Source organism: Chlamydotis macqueenii, chromosome 7 (genome assembly GCF_036417535.1).
Source record: "Chlamydotis macqueenii isolate bChlMac1 chromosome 7, bChlMac1.mat, whole genome shotgun sequence".
Taxonomy (NCBI): domain Eukaryota; kingdom Metazoa; phylum Chordata; class Aves; order Otidiformes; family Otididae; genus Chlamydotis; species Chlamydotis macqueenii.
The window spans coordinates 29,782,633-29,805,554 of record NC_141562.1 but is presented as its reverse complement, the minus strand read 5'-3'; the positions used below and the strand labels follow the sequence as shown (position 1 = coordinate 29,805,554).

Sequence of the window (22,922 nt, the reverse complement as noted above, 5' to 3'; positions counted from 1 at the left end):
ACCACGCATATAGAGATCAAATGGCAGTTTGCTAATAATACGCAAGGAAAGAAGTAGCCTGTATGACAGTGTACTGGTTTCAAACTGTAGGTGATAGAAACCACTTTGGAAATCAATTTCATTACGAAAAATATTGTATTCCTGACCAACATAATGATAGTGTTTTCAAGCATGGCTGAATTGGATGTAACTTGTAGCAAAACATCACATTGAGGAAAACACCTCGTTCAAGCAAAACATGCTTTGGTGATTAATCCCATTGACACTGCTGTGCTCTTAAGGGCTTTGACAAATGGAATTTAGTTTTAATTGGGAAATGAATACAAATATATTCTGGTAAATTGAATTGCCAGCATACAAGCAAAACTGATTAATTTATCTTTAAAAAAAAAAAACCAACTGGGAATTTAAACGAAGAAAAAGGCATGTTATGAGTACTTAAGTTACTTTCCTTTTTTCATCCCCAGAAAACAAAACTAAGTCTTAGCCTGGATAATCATGTAAAGAATGTACTTTTTAAAGCTGCGATTTGACCTCATTCTCCACAAAGTCTGTTTTCCTCCTGGGGCTCTCCCTCCCCCATGTTTATGTTCCCATTCAATAACAGGAAACAATGCTGTTCCGCAAAGCAGTAGGATGTGACTCTCTGAGCACAGCTCCACATATATGTCTTTTAATGGCCCTGCCACTTTGCGCCGCTCCTGCCCCTCCCTCGGTTAGTCCTCCCACTCTTCCGCTGCCTCTACACTTGGACCAGCTTGATGGTTTTGATGATGACTTATTCTTCAGGTGGATCATTTCCCCCATCAAGCTCACTACACATCTCCCCACTGAGGGATATATTTTGTCATTATCAAGTTTTAACAAAAAAAAAAAGCCCAAAGGAATTATGTATTGCCTTTCTGTTGAGACAGGAGGGAAAAACAATGGCAAAGGTGAATCAGGAGAGGTCAGATTTTCAGGTATTTCTTAAATCTGTTCTTCGTGCTTTGTTGAATAGGTTTTTCAGTGACCAAATGAACGTATTTAAGTGTTTCCAAGCGGTTGTGTTTGGAGAGATGGAAGCCTAAGAACAGGAGACTTAAAAGGGGAAATAAAATGCCTCCTTAGACTAGTGAGACAGAAGTAAAGCTGGATGAGTGGATTCTTATCAGCCTGTGAAAAAGGTAAAAATCAAATTTTCCCTTCGTTCCGTCCCTCTGAAAGCAGCCCAGATCTGTGTGCCCTAGTCATCCAGTACTGCTATTTTACTGCTGTTTGAATATATTTGATTCAAACACATAACTTCTTAGTCCGTTATGAACACCTCAGTTAAGGGAGCAGGCAATACCACAGGTTATAAAAGCCCTGTAAGTGTCTCCTTCCAGGCTTGATGGTGTTTAAAATACCTGAGTGTTTTCTAAAGATATAATGTAGTGATAACCTACACATATTTCAAAAAGTATATCTGACCACACAGCTATGTCCTGCCATGCATGTGAATCTTTTATAATGGCTGGGGAAAAAATTATGTTCTGTTATAGCAGTAGAAATTTGGGGTCATCCCAATTTCTATTAATGTAAAAGTAACCAAAATCTGTCCCATAAAATAGTCTGTGTAGTACTTCCATGTCTGCAATATAAGGTATCTAAAAGGAGTCTTGGAAGGCTCCTTTTGTACAAAATGAGATCTATTTCTCAAGAAATTACATCAACTTTAAAAATATTCTGAATGTAATACAAAGATAATTGGATATAATTTCTTCAATTTAGAATATATGTATCTACGGGCATGGCTGAATTTAGACATACCCTGGGACCTAAGTTAACAGCTGAGATAAAACTATTGCCTGAATTAACAGTTATAATTAAGGGACACTAATAAACTTTGTGCACAGGGGAATGAAGTATGTTCTTCACCTGTACTAAGTTTGAGAAAGCTGCAAGGCCCTGGCATCATGAAGACACACTCAGACATCAAACTCTAAGCATGTGAACAGTGAGTGAAAAAGTGGATGTCAGGAGGAGAGGGGCCCAAGTAACCACAGTGCACAGAAGTATCTGTTTGCTAATGACCTGTTTGTTTTAGACCAAAAGTGTATTATTGCAGTCAGTAAAGATATGAGTTGAATTGCACACACATTTTGTGGCAGTGTTGGTCAGAGTTTGTATTAACGAGTTTGGAAGGATAAGAAGTTTAAAATAAAAAGCCACTTTGTGGCAGGCTCTGTATTAAGGCTACCAGCAAATGAAATGCAGAGCATCCCCTGAAATGCATTTAACATGAAAAAAAACCCAACGTTTTCTGCAGGTATAATTTGCTTTCTGGCTCTGCTTTAATGATTACTCAAGATCCTGTCTGTGCCATGGATTTTCATCTGTCAGTGGTGTTTGCATTAAGTTGTGTAACTGCTTCTTAATGCCTGTTACGTAAGGATGCATAGATTGCAGCTCCATCAGGTATCCTGCAGAAATCACAGCTGATAATGTAAGCATACTTTAAAAGGTTACTCTCGGTTGAATTCATTTTACATTATTTAAAATCCTCCCTGCATAAGTCAAATGCTTGATTAATACAGAAGTGTACATTATCAGTTCAAGCAGGGCTCAGAAAGTAGTTAGCTGTGGTTGTCCTGTATACTTATATATAGTATATATATAGTATATAAGTTTTGTGATATTCCTACCATGTACTAGTGTGATGCAGCTTTCTTGGTCTGGGTAGGAGTTTTGCCATTGGCTTTTGACATGCCATTTTTTTTATTTCAAGGATCTCAGGCTGTATCAGCTAAAACACAATAACATGTAGGTAGAGAAGACATCAGAAGAAGATGTAGTCAACATTCACAAGGGTTTTTTAATTATTATTATTTTATTCTACATTTACTGTGTTAGACTTTTTTCTTGTATTTAATCTGATTTCAGTTGGGCTAAATTAGGATCTGTACTGAAGAAAGAGAGTCTAAAGATGTCTTGGATGTTGCACTAAATACAGAGTTTAGCTTGGAATGGAGAAATTGAAGAGAATGGAGACAGGGAGAGGAACCGTCATTTAGCAAAAATGAAATAAGTATTTAAATCTAAATAAGAACTATAGGCAGAGTTGCAATTTGAAATGTTGTTAGCTATAATAACACTTGCCTCCTTTCCTTCTCTAACATTAATTTAACCCTTTTCTAAATGATTAATCTGAATTCCTGTAGCAAACCCCATGGATTAGATTTACGGCATTTCTTCACTAGAGTGCTCCATCAGCATATATCTTCTGGTGCAGTCCTCTGAAAATTCACACCTTGCTTTGTATTGAGCATGTTTCAATTTCAAATTTCAACTGACCACACGAATATGAGATGTGACATCTATGGTCAGGAAACATCTTATATAGATTTACCAGAGGAGCAGAGAGAACAGAGAAGCAGAGAGAGTGAATCATGCTACTGACCACAGAGTTGCAAAATAGCATTCAGACTGTTTGATCGTGCATTGTTTTGCTTCCAAATTTTGCAAGTACAGAGATATGGATGATTTTTTTCTTCAGATCTTCCTGAACCGGGTTTTAGGAGATTTAACAAGGCCTAGATTAGAAAATAAACCATGTTTCAAAATATATTGGCTCTCACTTGGATGGCTAATCAGGAACAGATAACATATCTATGCTAATGCTTGAAATATTAGTTAAAATACAGTAACTAAGACATTTTTAGCCCTAAGTATTCCTAGTGTAAACAAACTATGAAATTTTCCTCCATGTTTCATCATACTAGGATTACTGATGGTACTTCCTGGCCCAAATGTACTAATGATCTACTAGAGGAGCTGAAACTGAACTAGGAATGGCCAAAAATGTCAGGATCATCCCATGATGTAGGTTGGACTTGAGGCTGGTATTTGCTCCATAATCCTCTTGGAAATCTGTTCCAGAAATTACTTCTTAACTGCACAGGAGCCTTCTCCATTTTCCAATATGGTGAATGCTTCCAAAGTGTTTTTTTTTTTTAATTCATTAACTTAATTAGCACATTCTAAACTTGTGTCGTATAAGAAATACTAAATACTAACTATCCACAAAAATATATCTGAGATTTGCCACAGGTGAAAATGCACAGGAAGTTCTTTTATGGAAGAAGCTGGAGGGGAAACACCACTCATCTTGAGTGGGGGAGCTCAGTTTGATCTTGGAGACACTGCAGTAGCACAGATAGAAAATGAGAAGAAAACTTTTTCCAAGAAAGACCCTGAGGCAGATGCATGCCCCGTATATTCTGACCACTAAAGCAGATTTCTGAATGCACATTCAAAGTGCACTGGCCTGCTCATTACTGTTTATATTTCATAAAATCAGACCGGTGTAGTCAATCCATAACCCAGAAAATTAAAAAGTTCAATCACAAAATGCAGAAGTGGTATCTATATTTTACTATTTTTTTTTCCAGGTCCTCAGAATCTATATGACACTGTTGCTTCAAGAGGCTCCTCATCTTGCCTTTCAACCTGAATTCTATAACCCATTACACCAATTTTATTTTACCTGAACTACTGCGGCACTTTTAGTAAATCACGCTGATGGATAAGTGCTCCAATTTGCTGAGTTTTTAATGCTGGATAAAATGTTTTTTTTGTGTGTGTGTGTGTGTCTCTGAAAGACAGGTATTTTAAAGGCAAAAGCTGATATAACCTTCTCTTGTACCTCAGGTTAAGTCAATAAGGTCCTAATGAAAGGCATCAGTCATTTCTCTTCCCCAAAAGACCTGGTTCAAAACACCTCTGTCCTACAGCCTAAGGTACTTTCCTGCAGGAAATGTGTAGTCTAATCTCTCACTGCAGGTAAAGGTAAAACAAATAAGAACACTCCAGAAACCACTGTGGCTTTACCACTTCTATAGAGAGAATGAAAGGGGTACAGTAAGAATGAACAAGGCATATATGATCCTGCATTATCCTAAATCTGAAAGACCTGCGGACTGACTCAGTCCTAAGCCTACAAACAGCTTTATGAAACCAGCCTGTCATGCTATGCCCCAGGTAATTTTCCTGAAGCAATGATTGTTCATGTGTGAAATACCCAGCGAGTAATATGCCCTGTTCTTTTATAAATGGGAAAGGCCAGAGCTGCAAAAACATAATCTTTTAACAAGAGATGATATCCTTTCCAAGACCTCTGCCATTCCAGGTGAATATCCTGGAATAATTATGCAACGTAATAGTTCAGAGTATGCACATGAAAAGATTTTTGCCCTCACAAAAGTATAAGGTGCTTGGGAAAGTACTAGATTATGCTTCAAACAGTTAAAAAAAACAAAACCAAAACCAAACCCTAAGTAGGATTTTATGTTGTGAGCAGAATATCTGTTATTTAGTAACTGAAAGCTATACTTTTGCTGGGTCAGTTGGCATAGTTTTACTCAACTGATCATTGATAGTTTGTGAAATCTAGCACTGCAATACAATTGTTGGCTGGGTCTTAGGACTTAAGGATATTTTTCTGCAGTTCCCAGATCCGGGAGATACATAAGTGGGAGTAGGAAAAATGCTTTTGTTTGGGAAACACACTGTGGGAGAATTGCTCAATTGCTCAACAAGATTTGAGTGTCGGAACTGGAATGTAACAACTGGTGTAGCCAGATTAGTGCAAAGAGAAGGCCAAAGGCAAAAAATTGCTTTTGTCAGGGTTCTCAGTTAATTTTGTAGTGCTAAAACAAAACGTACAGTTTACTTTTTGTTCATTGTGTTCATAGATAAAATTTCAGTTACCTGATGTTAATTATATATATATACATGATAAACTAAAGCCTGGAGACCTTGCATTTTTAGTGAGGTTGTCTTACAAAAAAAAAAAAAAAGAGACATATCTGGACATCTATGGGAAGTTTTAGTTCCTGTTTGCTTTTTGCAAAACCAAAATCAGCGAATCTATTTTGTTTGCCTGGGTAAATTGAGGGGCAGCATGTGTTGCGCGTTGGAGATGGCTCTCTGTTCATCTGCAGAAGAGATAATCAGATAGGAGATTGGAAAATATTGAGGTTTGTAAAGCCTTCATTGGAATATATGCCAGTTTGCATCAGGATCGTTGCATCAGGTCAGAACAGATGCCCTAACATCTTCCTCACCCTCCCAAGGCGTTTGCGAAAGATGTCTCCAAAATTCTGAGAAAAGTTCCCAGATGTGAGATGTCTTCTGTATCAAAGGCATTAAGACTCTTCTAGTGGCCCATACAGCAGTGCCTTGTTAAGGTCCCAAATACCCCAAAATGAGGAGAGGGATGGGATATTATGTGATTCAACATGTGGGTCACACAATCTGTTGCCAAGGACTCTTGTGCATGGGCCATTTAAAGAGCTGTGATCCCAACTTCCAGTATCTCCAGTGCTTTAAATTATAATATGTGACAAGTCCTCCTAAAGCCAACAACTATGCAACAGAGCAAACTTGAGCAGTGAAAACCGCCTCCTGTTACGATACTGATGAAAGACTTGCCTCGCATCTCATAATAATTAGGGGTTGTGTTATTCTAGAACAATTTGCAATCCCTCAAGGATGAGTCATGGCAAATTTGATAAAGTGATTTTTTAATGAGATGCTGTTTTTTTCAAAATGGTCCATACTGCCCTCAGCTCTCAAATTTCTTTATTTTCCTTGGTTGTTTGTTTGGAGAGATAGAAAGCAACTCTGCATTCCTGGAGAGGGAAACAGATGAGAAGAAACTCCTCTGTCTTCTATGGGGAAGTTCACAACAGGTAGAAATCCATTAGGCTTGACATAAAAGAAAGTCATTAGTGAAACTTGAAATATCTGCAAACACAAAACTGGATTTATCCTTTAAATACCCAGAGTCCCCACACATACTGATTTTGAATGCTTTACAAATGGATATTTTTGAGGTATCCAACAGTATTTAGGGCCTATATATACAGTAGATTAGTTGTTTCATCTGTGTTATTTTTCAGATAAAATCAACTCTTAGATAAAATGTCAGCTTTGCAATACCCTCAGCAAACAAAAGCAGAGAACTGAAATAACTGCCCCTACAAAATGTACCCCCTATTCAGGGCAGGCACGGGGAAGCTTGCATTGTTAAGGCACATAATTGCTCAAGGTCTGAGTATGGGAGAATCTTGTTCCAAATTCTGTAATTCGGTATTCCTAAATTAAAAGTGCTGGCAAATTCCTTTGGGCAATTAAGATTTTCTGATTTGTGCGTAATACAAGTATGTGTGTAATTGCTTGATAAATGGTGCTAAGTTTGCAAGCGTAAAAGTTAGTTTTATTGGTTTTAACCCAGTAGTGCTTTCTGCTGGAACAAAAGCCTTTTCTGTACTAATATGAGTAACAAGTTCAAGGGAAAAGCTAGAAGTAGCTTGGGCTGAAATGCCCTTATCTTTTCAAAATTACAGTGATAAATATGATATTTGAATGAGAAGAAATTACAGAAACACGATGCGCTATATTACATAGGAGAGAGTCACTGCACTCTTAATGAATTTTGCATTTGTTCTCAAGATAAGGGAGATGAAATAGAAGAGAAAAAATAATTTGTCTTGAAAGGAGATATAAAGTATATCCAAACCATTTTACATAGAGTCTTATCAGTCTGTTTCATGGCCGCTTGCCACTCTCAGATGCTCTTAATATATTGTATACCAAAGGCAATACTGCTGACATTGAGTTCTGCAACTGCCAAATTGCATATTCATTATTGTTCATAGTCGTGTGAGGTCGAGTTTGGTCACCGCAAACAAAGAACCTTTGTCTGGATCTTTACTCCCTCCTCACGCAGTTTTTGGTTTCCTAACTTTTGTAGCACTCCCCGGGTTGAAAGTTTCTTTTTGAAGAGGATGCTGTGTACTTTTTTGTAAACTTGTCTCCATTACTAAAAGTGACATCATGGGAATTGCTGGAAACGAGCTAGGAGCGCGGCCCTGGGGTAGAGGCAATGTAAAAGAAGTCCCCCTCGTCTTTTCTCCCTCCTCCTCCCCCCAGCATTGTCTAGCAAACAGGTACTTTGTTGAACTCCGTTGGAAGCTTCATGAGGAATTTAAACATAGAAAGGATTAATCATTATTTAAATTAAAAAAAAAAAAAAAGAGTCCTGCTAGCTCTTTCTCATCTGCAAGCTGCTATGCATGATGTGGTCAGCAGCTTATTCACACAAAGCCAGGGTTCTGCTGATTTGCCATCATATGCAAATTACCTCCCTGGACTCATTGGCACGGCAAACACCTCGGTTTAAGAAGTTTAAAAAGATGGATTGCAGAACTTAGGCATGCTCCCGCTCCTACTGAGATCAGTGGCAAGCCTCCCATTGACTTCAATGGAAACAGGATAGAGTCTCTCTTTTTCTGGAAGCGAGACCCAGCAGTATTTGAGCTTTTTGGAGCACATGCAGCTCTGAAAGTCTGTTCCTTTAGGGCATTCCAAAATTTTTCCCATTTGCTTGATTCCATGGCAACACAACATCACCACCAAGCTCTCAATACTGAAATGAGATTTTACTACTAAGCCTGAGCATTTATAAAGTATATCCTGTAAAAAGACCTTGCTAAGCTGCAATTGCCATTGGACTAATTCTGCATCCTTTTCAAATGAGTGACAAAATTACCTCTGGATTTATTTTACAATAAACCAAGAATTTTCTAAGGTTAGAAAAACAAGAACATTGCTGTACAATCAGAAACAACTCTTTTTTTTTTTTTTTAAATTACACAGAATCACTATGTTTCAGTAAAATAGTGTATCTCTTTACTATTCTTTTCAAAACAGTCTGGAGGATAGCCTAAGCAAAATTCTACTCAAATCAGATTCTAGAGACTGCTTAATATTATGATAAAGCCATTGAGGCTTTTCTTCTGATGTTTGTGTATTATATTACAGAAATACCTATTTTGCAATCTGAAAAATACGGCACTGTCATAGCGTGCAAGGATACAACATGCCAAAAGATCCCTATTAGATTCTGAATGAACTACAGTTCGTCTTTTATAGAGGGAAGCAAAGCAGACAAGCCTCCTGTACACTCAGTGGCTGAGAGTTTGCTCTGAGTTACATTTAGGATGCTGAAACTGCATGCACTGTTTGATCCCCTATTTTTATGTGTGGAAGGGAAAAAAAAATCAAAGCGATTCCATCCTAGAGAAGGTAAAGTTGTGTGTAAGCAATAGCGATGGTCCTTTATAATATAAAGTACCTACTAACAAGTTCTCAGATAACAATACAAATGCAGTGGGGCAATGAAATTATTAAACAACACTAATAAGAATTTTAACTGCCTTATGTTTCATGCATTTTCTTAGACTCTAGATGTATCCATTCATTGCCTTCTCTATTTACATTCAGTTTTCACACTACCCAGTTGTTGAATCATCTCCTGCAATGTGATTTCTGAGATCAGTTTTGCCACTTCAGTCACAGCTGTGGGTTCCCCCGTTGCATAGTCTCACTCATGCAGATGGACCCATCCTAGAAGCAATGGTCTGGATGCAGGCTGCAGCTTTATGTTGGGGCTTTGACTGCTTTTGTGATCTGCTCTTTATGCAAAGAGAGTTACAAAAATACATGATGTAACACTGGATTTCACTTTTCTGAGTGGAGTTCAAAGTTTCCCCTTCCAATGCTTCCGATGCACCGAGGACAAACACCACGCCATCCTGAGTGCGGGATGTGGCCCTGCTGACTGGCTGGGCCACAGGATCGGAGACAGACGTCTCCTTCTCTGGCCTCCACAACTCTGCCAAGTCAATGGGACGGTCATTACGCAAGCGAAGCTGAGATGATGATGTAGTAACTGCGATCACACAAATCTGACAGTAGCACTGTGACTCTCTGTCGGCGAAACCCTCATGTATTCTCTTTCCATATAGATGGCCTCCTGGGCTAGGCTCTGATTAGCGAAGCAGTTACAAATCCACTTAGCTGCAGCAGACTCAGATGAAAGCAGAATCTGCCCCCTCTTTCCCAGCTGACCTTCAATAAATCAATTAAAGAAAAAGCTTGATATCAAGTCAAAAGCTGGACAGTTATGGGCTTGTATTTCTGAAGTGGCCAGAGTTTCTGGCTACGTTGCTTTTCAAGACCAAAACTTGACAGTGAGTGTTCGGCACTATTTCAACCAACTCTCCTTCACGAGAACTGACACACGGAACTGCTAATCAAATTTGAAATTCTTGATGCAGATGATGTGAAAACTGGGAGAATACTTCAATATGTGAATGTGCTGTAAGAAATACAATTAGAGATTGTTCTTTCTCTATACAAAATGTGGTGCCCTAGAAAATGATGCTTTGCTATACACCGTGCACAAGTGCTACACTGTATATTAAGCCAAAATACAAACTTTTATAAGAGTTTTACATTTCACTAGATCACATCTTATTGATTTTTGCAATTTGAGAAGTAGCTGTCTTCAATTCCGAAGTCCACCTTGCAACAAAATAAAGTATCTTTCCTTGCTAAACGGAGGAAAACTTAGATCCAAAATCTCTTCTGACTCATAAACTGCTGAAGAATTTTCACGAAGCATCAGCTCTCATACCCCAGTAATATTCCCTGGAGGCACTCAGTTGTGGGAAGCAGGGCTACTCGCATATGCATGTAGCAGTTTGGTTTTTATCTATCAAATCGCATGCATTTTCTTTTATGTGTGAAAAACATTTGTAATTCTTATTTAACAATTCTTATTTGTAATAAATTCAAAATGACATCTAGAAGTGAGACTTCTGGAGGGAGAATACCTCCTTGGGTTACTTGAATTTCTAAGCAGGCTATTTCCGTTAACATAAAATGATGTCATGTGTTTTGTAATTTTATTCCTGTGTTGCGCTGTTTTAAATAACAGTGAAGACTCAGACATTCAAAAAAGAAATGTAGTGCTATCGTTTCTGTAACTCAAGCCACAGAAAGACTACCTTTAAATAGCCCAAGACAGCCAAAGCCAAAAAACACTCCTGGCCCATGTTTGTTTATGTGCAGCAACCTCAATCAACATTTACTTTTGCACTCAGTAAAAGGCAAACTGGCGCTGCTGCAAGGCCAGGTAGGCAGATCGATACCTGTCCCGAATTTTCTGCAATTGTTATTTCAACAGCAACTCAGTTGCAGCCTCCTAGTCGCTGTAAACTCACATAAACACGATTTTTATGTAACTTTTCCAGTGTTTTTCTTTTTAGCAGCTCTGATTGGGAGGAAAATAACCGCTAGCCACTTCTGTGTCCAGCAGGAGAGGGCGGGGGAGGCGGTTTGGTGCTGGAAACGGCTGTTTTAACGATGCCACTGCATCTGCGGTGGGTGCAGGCGGTGGCACCGGGCAGCGAGCGGGAGAGGCCGCGCCGGGCTGCCATTCAAGGCTGGGGCGGCCGGAGCTGCTCAGGGCATCGCGGGTGCCGGCGTGGGGACGGGGACCGCAGCGGGTGCGCGGGGCTGGAAAGGCCTCGCCGAGGAGCGGGGTCCCCGTCGCCCCGGCAGCGGCGGGGACCCCGGGGCCCGCAGCCGGCGGGAGACGGCGAGGGGGGCAGGCGGCCGCGGGGCTGGGCGGGAGGCGGCGGGCCCGCACCATGGCGACGGGCGCTCAGGAAGTCGCGTCAGGCCCGGCGCCGCCGCGCGGCCCGGCCGGCAGGGGGGCAGCGGCCGCTGCGGAGCCGGTAAGCGCCGGCGCGGGAGCCGGAGCTGGGTGCGGGTCGGGGACCCGGTGCGGGTACGGCGGTGCTGCCCCCGGCGGCGGGACAGGACAGGGCCGGGTGGCTGGGAGGGGCGGGCCGCTGCCAGCGGTGCCGGGGCGCCGAGGAGCGGGCGGAGCGGGCCGGGCGCGTGTTGCAGTGCTCTCTGTCGGGAGGAGCGGGGGGAAGCGGCGGCGCTGCCGGTCCCCGCGGCTGCCGAGGAGCCGAGCGGGGGGCAGGTGGGCGCGGAAAGCCTCGCCGTCCCCGCGGGGGCTGTGGGGGGCGTTGGGCCCTGCCGGGGGCCGGTGCCGGCTGTTGCCCGCAGTCGGCGCCCGCCCCTCAGGGCGGCCGGGGACCCGCGGGGACGGCCCCCTGGGGACGGAGGCACCGGCGTGGCTACAGAGCCGGTGCCCGCGCTCAGCCGGGTCCTGCCTTCGTTTGGAGCAGGGGCTCGTGGGCGTGCGGCGCGGCGGAGCGCGGTTCGCAGCCGGTGGGGATGGCGGGCTGCGGCAGGTCCACGGCGTGAGGGCCGCGGCGGGGAGCGGGCCCGCGGGAGGGCAGGTGTAGTGAGAGGTATGTGTGGAGTTGCTCTTGCTCAAACAGGCTTTTAGTTGCCTGTTTTTTATAGTTCATCGTTTGTCTGTGCCGGTGCAGCCAAGGTCACCTTGAGCACAATTGGAGGGCACGGTTTGCTTTTGCTGTTTAGATGTTCATGAGCCTTTTTTTTTTTTTTTGTATTTATTGGGTGGTTTAAGTATTGATTTGCCTGAGCACTAATTAAAAAAAAAGGCAAATTAAATGTAAGAGCTAGCAAAGATCACTTACGCACTTAGGTTGTGTAAAGATAAGCCTGTGCCTGGATGTAGTAGCTGAAGCTCGGGTTTGTGCGGGGAACTCTGTAGGAGGTGTTGCAGGAGAGGTTTGTGTCTGCAGGCAGAGGAGGGACAAAACGCTGGGCCGAAGTTTTAGGCCTTGCTCTTGCCCATGTTAGCATGCAGGGTGGGAGCAGCCTCGGTGCTGGGGGCTCGTAGCTCGGCCGCAGTGTAAGTTTCTTTGCGGTGACAGACGGAAGAGGCAGCGTTGCCACTTCACAGTTTCTCTAGAGGAAAATGCAGGGATCCGTGTTTTGATGGCTCTGCATAACAAAGCGGTCTAATTTGTAGTCTTTTGCAGATATGCAGTACAACGCTAAGTTGTTTTTTTTTTTATGTTTGGCCTGCTTTCTTTATTTCTTTGGCCAAGGTTAGTTAGTTATTTACTGTGCTTGTTATATGAACTATAAAACTTCCATTTTAAAATAATAGTGCAAGTTTAGACTTCTTTACTGCTTTTTAATCCCACAAGCCTGTAATGTCGCTTACGTCAGCAGCACGTTCAGATTTAAGGATGTGCTTTTTCGTAGAGCACTCCTTCCTCCAAGGAGTTTGCAAACTGGTTTGACTACAGCTAGATCAGACACAAAATATACTGTGAGATAAGATTGGGAGAGAACATTAATGAATTTTTTTTGTAGATAATAGATGTCCTTGAGAAGCAACTGATGAAAGAGTGAGGTCATGGAGTGCAAGAGAATAGTAAACTTTTGAAAGGGGCTGAAATGTGTATCCTTGTGGCCAAGTGGTTTAAAACTGTGCAGTGAAGAACAGTGGAAAAGCATAAAGGGGCTATGCTGACCTATAATGGGAAGAAGAACAGGGAGAGGAAAACATGCAGGTAGCTGATTGGTGTGCTGTGTTTATGGAAATCAAATGTGCTGGGATTTTTATCATATTAAAATCATGCTGATTTCCGACTGCAATGAAACTTCTTCAGAAGCTGTCTTTTACTGAAGGGTGCAAAATTACCAGCTTGCTAATTTATTGTTAGATACCCATCGCTGAAATTATGTGTGTGTATATGTGTTTCTGTATATGTGTGTACATATACATATGTTATTATTTTGCAGCTTCTGATCTTCAGTTCAACTCGTGTGTCATGGATGAAACTACTTTGTCCCTTGGAACAATAGATGTTTCCTATTTGTCCACCTCAGCAGAGTGCAGTATCAGCAGATGTAAGCATTCCAGTGAAGAATGGGTAAGTAAAAATTCTTAATATGGCTGGCCATATTTCCATTATTTTTTCCTCAAGTTGAAGGTGAACTTATTTATTTATTATGAAGAATGAAGATAAGGCATCGTCTGTCTCATATGTGATGCAGCTTGATTGTAGTTTAGTTTGAAATGTAAGGAGGACCCAACAGTTCAGTGTTATGCCAAACACTAACATTGCTGGAAAAGAAAAACCTTCATATCAAACATTATTGATAGTCTTACGGTTTTCTGGTGTGATGTTATTAATCGTTTTATATAGCAGTAAATGGGCAGAATCCCGTTCTGTAGTACACTGTGGCCAAACAGAAAATCAAATAGAAAGCTTGTTGTTGTTTTGAAGGATGTAGTTTGAAATGTGCAAGTGAAAAGAAGCACGAGGCTAAAGATGCATGGTCATGTAGCAGCTGGAGTTGGGGCTATTTGTACAATACAGGAGGCAGAGAAAATTTGGTGGATATTGAAAGTCTGTGTCCTCTGTTGAGTGAGTCTTGGGATTTGGAGGATACAAAGGGAGCAATGAGCAGAGGGGCCTGCGTCAAGCAAAAAGAGCCATGTTGGGACTAGGCTGGTACTGGTTGGTTTAGAAGCATAGGTCAGCAGGAATTAGCCACGGCTCTGGAGAGGAGTTGAACCTGATACAGAAGAAGAGTTGGAGACATGGTCAGAGTTGAGGGAAAGGACAAACGTCTTGGCAGCTGGGTTTTTTGTCTGGCTACATGGAGGATACGTTGGACAGCAAGCTGCAGTACTAAGAGATCTGTGAGAGAGGGGAATAAAGGCAAACAAGACAAAAAAGATAGGAGGGAGGTTTTGTAAGAAAGTGGGGGTGAGTTGAGTCAGGGCTTGGAGGCATGCAGAAGGAAGACAGTATTGTTACAAAGTTGGTTAATTTTGGAGTTAGCATTATGGAAGTTGGTAGAGGAGGGATTGGGCCAGGCTTAGCATCTTGATGCTTGTTTATTTCAGGTGGAAGACTTAGCCTTAGAATAATTGCCAATTCATACCGCTTGCCAAATGTGATCCGTGCACAGTTTTTAGTCATCTTCAGCGTTGCTTTTGACTTTCTGGTTGTTTTTCACTCGTCTGGCTTTCTAGCTGGGTATGTGATGATCTGTATTTGTGTCGTAGTTCAGCCCCAAGAGGGACCAGACTACGCAGTCTCTCTCTCACTCCCCCCACTCTCCGAGAGAATAGGAGGAGAATTGACAAACAAAAGAAAACCAAGAAAAAAAAAAAAACCAAACACGTGGGTTGAGATTGAACAAAAAGTAAATTTAACAGTAATGACAGAAGAAAACAAGACAGTGATGGAACACAAATACAGTATAATAGCTCACAACAGATCTCCACATCCAGTCTCTTCCAAGTAGCAGGGGGCCTCCCTTCAGCACCCTCCTCACTTATATACTGAGCATGATGTCAGATGGGATGGAATAGCCCTTTGGCTAATTTGGGTAAATGAACCCCAGCTGTTAGCTAATTAGTTAACTATCCCAGCCATAGGGGCTACCAGCTTCAGTTCTCCACCTAGCTCAGGTAAATATTAACTCTATCCTGGCCAGAACCAGGACAATTTGTGTTTTCTAACCCTAATGCTGGTTTAAGGTGTTGGTTCTATACTGCTTCTCTTCCACTTAAATGTGCTATTTTAAACATACTTCAGTTTATCTTGCCATAGTTTTGGTTTGGTTTTGTTTTGTTTTGTTTTTTTCCCTCTAACTTCCCTTTTCTAAAAAAACTTAGAATATATGGTTCAGAAAATGTCAATCCAGGGCTTATTCTCAGGCAAGGAATAATTTGGTCGGCTGTAAAGGGAACAATCAATGGCTTTGTAAAAATTGTATATTTTCATTATGTCCTAACAAAGAGAATGTGTTCTGTGAATGCAGATACTTTGGATTTTTTGGTTCTGTAATCTTCAGAAAGACTGCCTAACGTTGGAAAAGGGGCAGTAGTTCCTTGTTTTGTAACACTTTACGTGAAACTGCTGAAAAAGAGACTACAGAGTCAATGGAGTTAATACTTTGCATACATTCAGGCTTCTTGCAATTTTGCAGGGTGATGTCCAGTTAAAGCTTAAAATGTGTTGCTTGTGTTACAAGCACTCTTACATTGAGAGTGTAATTTACTGTTAATTTCTTCCACTTTCTCAGCTGTCGGTTTCCTGTCTGTTTCTCATTAGAGTTATTATTTATTTTAAAATTTTGTGTGTCAGCAAATGCTGTAGTGCTTAAGATACTTAAGTACAACGCTGTGATTTTGCTTTTATTTTTAAAAATTGCATCATCTGGAGATAATATACTTTATTTTAGGAAAAAATCTTGGAAAAATTTGTTTTAAGTTTTTAAATGTAATTTGGAGGGGGTAATTTTTTTTTTGTTTGTTTGTTTCTAGCAGCTCCTCTCATTGAAAATTTTCACATACCTACTGAAACATATATTTCTGGATATTTACGTGATGGTCTTTTGTTCCACAGGGAGAATGTAACTCTAGGCCCACTCTTTTCCGATCCGCCACTTTAAAATGGAAAGAGACACTGCTGAGCAGAAAAAGGCCGTTCGTGGGACGATGTTGCTACGTATGCACTCCCCAGAGCCGGGTAAGAAGATTAAGTGCTGGATTATGTTTGACAATAACGCATAGTTGCAGTGTAATGAAGTTTCAGTAGTTTTCTTACTTTCAGAATTAAGGTCACAATGTTCTTACTTTGTAAAGGAATATAGTTTTTTCTCCTTTGTTTATGGTTATATTTTCTTTGCCATGGAATTCATGGGTGACGCAGGCTTATTGTGGTGCTTTGTCTCCCACTTTTCAGTGTACACTTATTCCTTGCACAAAGCTCCAGCTCTTCAGAATTAGCGCTAGAAAACTGTATGGAAAAAATTATCTGCTCTACTAGATTAATAATAGGAATGTGGTGCCGATAAATGTGTTAAGGCTTACTTTTAGGATACCTAATTCTTTATCCACAGAATAAATACAATTCTGAAAGTAAGCAATGTGCTTCCCTTCACCCTTGAAGAGATCGATCCTGTGCTTGAGAAGACGAGTTCATTTTCTACATGCGGCTAATTCATGGCTTCTCTGCCCAGCCTGGAAACAAGGAGTGCCAGTTAGCATAGTGGGGGTATTTGTCTGCTGGCAACAGTGTCAAGATGGTAGCTCTAGAGCAGTTGTGCAAGCTGATTTAAAATGTGTACTTTGTTGAACTGCATTGGGCAGGCTTTCTGTCAGCTGAAGATGCAAAATGCTGATAATTGGCATAATGTAGTTTGTAACCAGTTCATCATGTAATTTGAGTATGGGCTTTAAATAGCACTCGGTTGCACCTGAACTGAGCTCCATGACTGGCTGGACCAGAGTGAAAATTTGCTTATTTCTTTGACCAAGAAAAAGTTGTTATTTCATTCTGTTTCTATGCTAGAACAGAAAATTGCATCAATGATATACAAACGTGGGATAGAAATCCAAATGTGCTGTGAAGGCTGTGTGTGATATGGAGAATGAGATAAACAGTTAGATAAACTGAGACTACTTCTAACAGATGCTTAAGTGTTTCAACTTGTAAAAAGGTGTGTAGGAATCCTCAACTTAGGCCTTTATACATTTAGTAATTAGTCTGTTATTAATTAGGCTGTTCCTCTCAAGTTGGGAATTAGGCTTTAGAAAGAAAAATCTTGGTCTGTTTTTTTTCCCGTTTAATAAGGAACTAATTACCTGTCCAGAGATCCTACTTAGGAAAGGGACGTGACCTGGTTAAGCCCTTCATTGCCTCTGCCACAAGGAGAAAATGCCACTCTTGCAGCAGATGATAACATACCAGATCCTCTCATTAGACTCTAGATATTTCACTTTTTTTTGAGCTGCTTGTTTTATTAATTCTCTTAAGGAAAAAGGACGGATGAGTGAGACAGAATTCCTTAAGTGTGTTGGCCAGACTAACACCTAGAGGGTGCAGGGAGTGGGAAGTCTTGCTTCTCCCTCTTCTGTTCCTTCTTGCTCTCCGGAGGGCTGATCATGTTCACTAACCAAGCAGAAAACTACCTACTTTATTTACTCATTTAGTCTGGCTGTCTTAGTTTTCTGCCTTGCTGAATGAAGTTGGCTCATTAAGGGGTGTGATGAGTGCTAGAGGTGGTGTAAGTGAGGAGGTGGGGATAGTATTCAGTGGGAAAGGGCAGGATCTGGTGGTGCGAGCTGGGCTTCTCTCTTGCAGTAGAAGGGAGATGCTGTATCAGCTCGCTTGGTCTCACAGAACCACATCTTGACACAGGATCAGGGAAAGGTTAAATAAGGAAAAGCTAACTTGTGATATTACACCTGGAGGGTGAATTTCACAGAGCAGGGTTATAACCTAACAGTTAGAGCACTGGAGTGGACTCAGGCATTCAGTGGTACTTTGTTGCTGGGTTTTTTTGGGAGACCAAGAATAAGTTATTTCACTTCTCTTTGCCAGAACATTTCATCTAGCTTTAAGATCCACAAAAAATTACCAGTGAATAGTCAAAGAAATCAGTGTTGCTTTGAGGTTTCATCTTAAGATCCTAGAGCAACAATTTGTTGATTGTGTGTACTGTGTGGTTATGTTTTAACATGGGGGAAAACACTGTGTGCTCCCACTGTAACACATAATTTCTGCTTGATTTGCAAATGACATGGGACACTCATTTATTTTAATGTGTGGCAAATGGTGTGTCCTAAACAAAATCCAAACAAATGAGACTCTTACCTGACTCGCATTGCAAAATTGGTAGTGAGGCTGTTCCACAGTTATGCTGTTGCTGGTAACAATCTTTCTCCTTCACTGTCCTGTTTTTCACCTTCCCTGACATGCACAGTCCCAGTAATTTTAGCTGTAATTCACTGTTGGAATGGTACCAGTTTTATAATTATTTGGGAGAAAGAAACTAGCCTTTCAGTCAAGGTAGTTACTTGGAATATGGAAGATTAAAGTTTATGTCTTCCTGCCAGGTAATGTTTCTTGATCCAAAGTGGAACTGCTCCCAAACTCATCCCAGAACAGTTAATAGCCTGGCATGTAGAGTCTGTACTAGCAATGTAGAAGGCTGAATTGAGTTTGTTGTTCAGGCAGAGCAGGCGTGTGGAGATTTGCCACCTAATGATATCCTGACTCTTGGGCTGCCATTACGTGGTGCCTGGTCTGCTGGCAAACTGGACGTCACAGAGCATCAAAAGGCTCACGATTACACCGATGCTGAATGTGGCTAAGTAAAGTTCTGTCTCAAAGATGTGTTCTGTGTTATGACAAGTCCTGATTTGCACTATATCAGAATATAATAAAATATTCTGGCTTGAAGAATACAACCAATACAACCATTTCTGTATGCAGGAAAGTCTAGAGAATGCTTTGAAAGTATTGAAGTTAGGAATGGTGACTTTCTGAATTTCATGTACATTTCAGAACAGTTAGCGTGTACTTTGTGAGTTCGGCACTTCACTACTTCGGCTTTTTTTTATAATAGAGGTGAAAAACATTGCATTATCTTAAATGTTATGATGAATGTAAAGACACAGCTATTCATTTGTAACAAAATAGTCCACCAATCTTTTTTTCCTTGGTTTTACAGGATAACTTCTTCAATGCTAGTATTCCTTCTTTGGGTCTACGTAATGTCATATATATCAATGAAACACATACAAGGTAATGTAGCAAGTCTGTCTTTTCCTTTTGAAATTCAATGTACTCTGATCTCATGGCAGGGAAATCTCTAGGATAGTCCGGACTGAGTGAAAATGTAATTGGTGTCCTAAAGGGCAGGAATTGATGCTGACTTCAGGAAAGTAGTGGACTTGTTAAATCCGGCTGTGCGTATCTGGGAGCTGGGCAAAGTCTTTTGGGGTTACAGGCAAGGAGTGTAAGGGTCAAACCTTTCACAAAAACCAGAGCATGTTTAAGTCCTTTCTCTTTTAGTGGAAATGGCAGCATGTGTAGTATAATGCCGAGAGGAACTGTTTTATTCCCATGCTTGAGATTGACTTCAGGCTGCATTTTAATTTACTGAGCAGATCTGGTTCACAATTTAGGCATTGACTGTTATCACTGATGACAATTAAATCTGAATATGTCTCGCTAGGCTGTCTCTCCTCCGCCTCAGTGGCACAGTGCAGCTCCTGGAGGATGGTGTATATGACCTAAAAATGATGATGTATCTTTGTGCTATTGGAAATGTATCTTGTGTTCTGGGATGAAGATACTGGAAGTACACAGAAATCTTTATTCTGTTATTTGGAAAGTTAATAATGCTTGCTAAGGTTTTGCAGTAATCATTAGCATAAGCAGATCCTGCAGTGTTTGTTGCAGAGTCAGAGCAAACAAAGAGAGGCCAGCAGCCTGAAAGAAATGAACCAAAGTGTCTGAGTGGAAGAAAGGCAGCATTGTGCTGTGCTTGAGAGGGAGGAAGCTAGCGTTAGAGGCTGTTCTTTCTTTGATTTGAATTAATTACGTTGTTTAAGAGTTGAGCTTGTAGTTTAGAATACAGAAAAATAACAGAAATAGTGTTTAATTTTAACTGTTTCTAATTAGTTAAAAAAGCCTGATACTTTAATGGTTTTGAATCATCAGAGTTACTTAAATTAGAAATCTAAGGGCAACAAAATATGGGTTAATGAATTATTCTGAAATAAAATGCCTTTAGCTCAGAATGTCATTATAGTCTGAAAACTGACAATTTTAATGAGGTTCTGAGGTCCCATGGGGTTATATAGTCACAGTTTCTTGGCCTTAGAAAGCAAGAGGGATTCTCTTTAACTGCTAGAGCATACTGTCCCTGTATTGAGACATTACCACAGGCTTTTTCTGAGATGTGAATCTGTCAGTTTTATAATATATCTTGACTGGATCTGTTCTGTGTGGTTTTTGTCTTCTATCATTGCTACACTGTTAGAAAACAGATTTTTTCTTATCATATGTTGTGTCTAAGCTGTGAAATTAATGTAGAAGCCTTTACACCTTGACAGATCCCTGCAATAGCTGTATGCTGTTGTGATGACATATTCATAGTTACCAAAATTGTTGTCAGAAAAAAGCATATCCTTAACTTTGCTTTTTAGAAAAATCAGTAAGGCTCTTAAACGCTGATGGAGAGGGAAAAACAGAAAAGCAATCAAAACAGAGTCACCAGTCTGTTTCCCTTACAGCCTGAATAGCAAAGTTCTTTGTCCTTCAAGATGTTCTGAACATTTGTGTAACCGTTACATGTCAGACTGCGGTGATGGCTTGTGCATGTGCGCTCAGTTACAGTGCAAGTGGCCTGTGTGCTCAGGTGGTTTGGCCTTTTACAAAGTGAAAGTTCCTTCTCATCTTTCCTAGTTGCTTTTAACACATGTATAAATTTACTGAAATGTGGTAGGGAGGTTTAGCAGCCAAGATCAGTAACTCAGGTGATGACAAGGACTGAGACCTTGGCAGCACTCCAGCATGGAAACCAACATGAATATTGGCACCCGTGGTTCAGTTTGGGATGCTTGCTGGAGAATCCGCGATGCATTGCACCAGCAGTCCTCAGGACAGGGTTTCTGCAAAATACTGGAGTGCTCCCGTCTTAGGAATGGCCAGATTTTAATTTCTTCTTCCTACTCTTAGTTTTGCCCCAAAGCTCTGCTTTTCAGGAGTTCCAGCTCTGTTTGGTTTGTGGCGTGACCTACATGAGTGGTGGCTTGTCCAGTTCTGCCCTGTTGAGGGACAGTGGTGAGAAGACAAAATAGCAATGAATATTCGTTGCTAGGGACTGGATTTTATCTCTTCATGTGTCACACGCACCTTCTGTGATTTCAGGAAAACTGTTCAAAATGACATTTTCATGGGTGTTTGTGGTTTATATGATCCAGAGAGTAGAGGACAGGGTTAATTTAAAAGGAAGAAACTGGCCAGGTAAGCTAAGTTGCCTTACTTAAACACTTGAATGGTAGAGAGATTTACAAACACTTGACTACCTAGAGAGGTTTACTGATTATTTAGTGGTTCTACTCCTGTTAAAACTTTGCAAGGAGAAGGTGCATAGGAGGCACATAGGACTGGGTGTTTCAAAATACTGGAAAGGAAGAAAAGGTTACCAAAAAGTGGTTTTAGTGTCAGTGGCTAATGCAAACGTATTTTCAGAAGTGTCTGTGAGAGTTTACCCTGTGTGTACAATATGAGCAACTTTCCCAAGCTGACAAACCTCTTCGCTGGGCATTTACATTCCTCAGTGGAAAGTCACCAAATCGTAAATGGGCACTACATCTTCTTTCCTCCTTGCTGAGCTCGGGAGTTGGTTCCAGCAAACAGAGGAAATGTACATGCTGGTTTATAGCTACTTTCCTGTGATACTGTGAATGTTTTAAGGCCAGTATTGCACTGAATCAAAGTAATGCAGACAGCAGTTATCTCAGGTATTTTGTGCTACATGTAAGTTATTTCACCTGTAACATTAACATATTGGTGATTTACTAGAAGATATGGAAGCTTTTAGGCAGCCCTTCATAAAACTTTACTTACTTTTGCTTCTTAATTGTATTTTTAGATATGTTAAATTTTTTTTCCCACAGTGAAATATTTTGATGGTCGCACTTAAATACTCTTCCTATTTCTGTAGGTACAGAGGGTGGCTTGCAAGACGCCTTTGTTATGTCCTTTTTGTGCAAGAGAGGGATGTTCATAAGGGTATGTTTGCCAAGAATCTGACAGAAAATGTGCTGAATAACAGCAGGTAAGATAATGCAAAATACAGTATTTTTTTTGTGTGATTGATACATTATAATATGATTTAAGAATTTGAAACTGGCAGGTTTTAAAAATCAAACTATTTGAAAAATTAGAAGATATGGTATCTAGCACAACACTTCAGGACTGTAGCTGGCAATTTCTATTTGAATAATAAAAGAGGGGAGATCAAGAGTTATAAATATCAAAATGAATGATGTATGGACAGCAGACAGTACATGGAAAAATAAATTGCTGCATGGGAATTCTTCAGACTTTTCTTTATCTAATTCATGTAAATCGTTACCACTGAAGTCATACTACGGCCATCAGAATTGTCAGTGTTTCAGAAATAATAGCAAAGCAGCATTTCAGAGTAACCTGAGTGTACACCAAGAGCATGAGGCAAAACTGGAAAAAGGCTGTAGAATGAAATGCTTGCCCTTTATTTTGTGGAGCTTGTTTTCTGTTTCATATACGGCATTTTAAATGGGACATTGAGCC

The 22,922-nt window shown here is 40.7% G+C and overlaps 1 protein-coding gene across 3 annotated transcripts in view; it reads left to right on the top strand.

Moving 5' to 3' along the window:
* Nucleotides 1–11,771: 11,771 nt before the first annotated feature.
* The window catches only part of GPAM (glycerol-3-phosphate acyltransferase, mitochondrial), a 33,295-nt gene continuing 22,144 nt past the window's right edge, over nucleotides 11,772–22,922 (top strand). Inside the window, exons 1-5 of one of the 3 annotated variants that reach the window (XM_086752470.1) lie at nucleotides 11,772–11,863; nucleotides 13,570–13,700; nucleotides 16,194–16,316; nucleotides 19,306–19,379; nucleotides 22,312–22,425. In XM_086752470.1, the coding sequence (XP_086608596.1) occupies nucleotides 13,599–13,700; nucleotides 16,194–16,316; nucleotides 19,306–19,379; nucleotides 22,312–22,425 (413 nt within the window). In that variant the 5' untranslated portion in view covers nucleotides 11,772–11,863; nucleotides 13,570–13,598. Of the gene's footprint in view, nucleotides 11,864–12,041; nucleotides 12,198–13,569; nucleotides 13,701–16,193; nucleotides 16,317–19,305; nucleotides 19,380–22,311; nucleotides 22,426–22,922 lie in introns of those variants that run through there. The other 2 variants (XM_086752473.1, XM_086752471.1) reach the window with 2 other exon arrangements.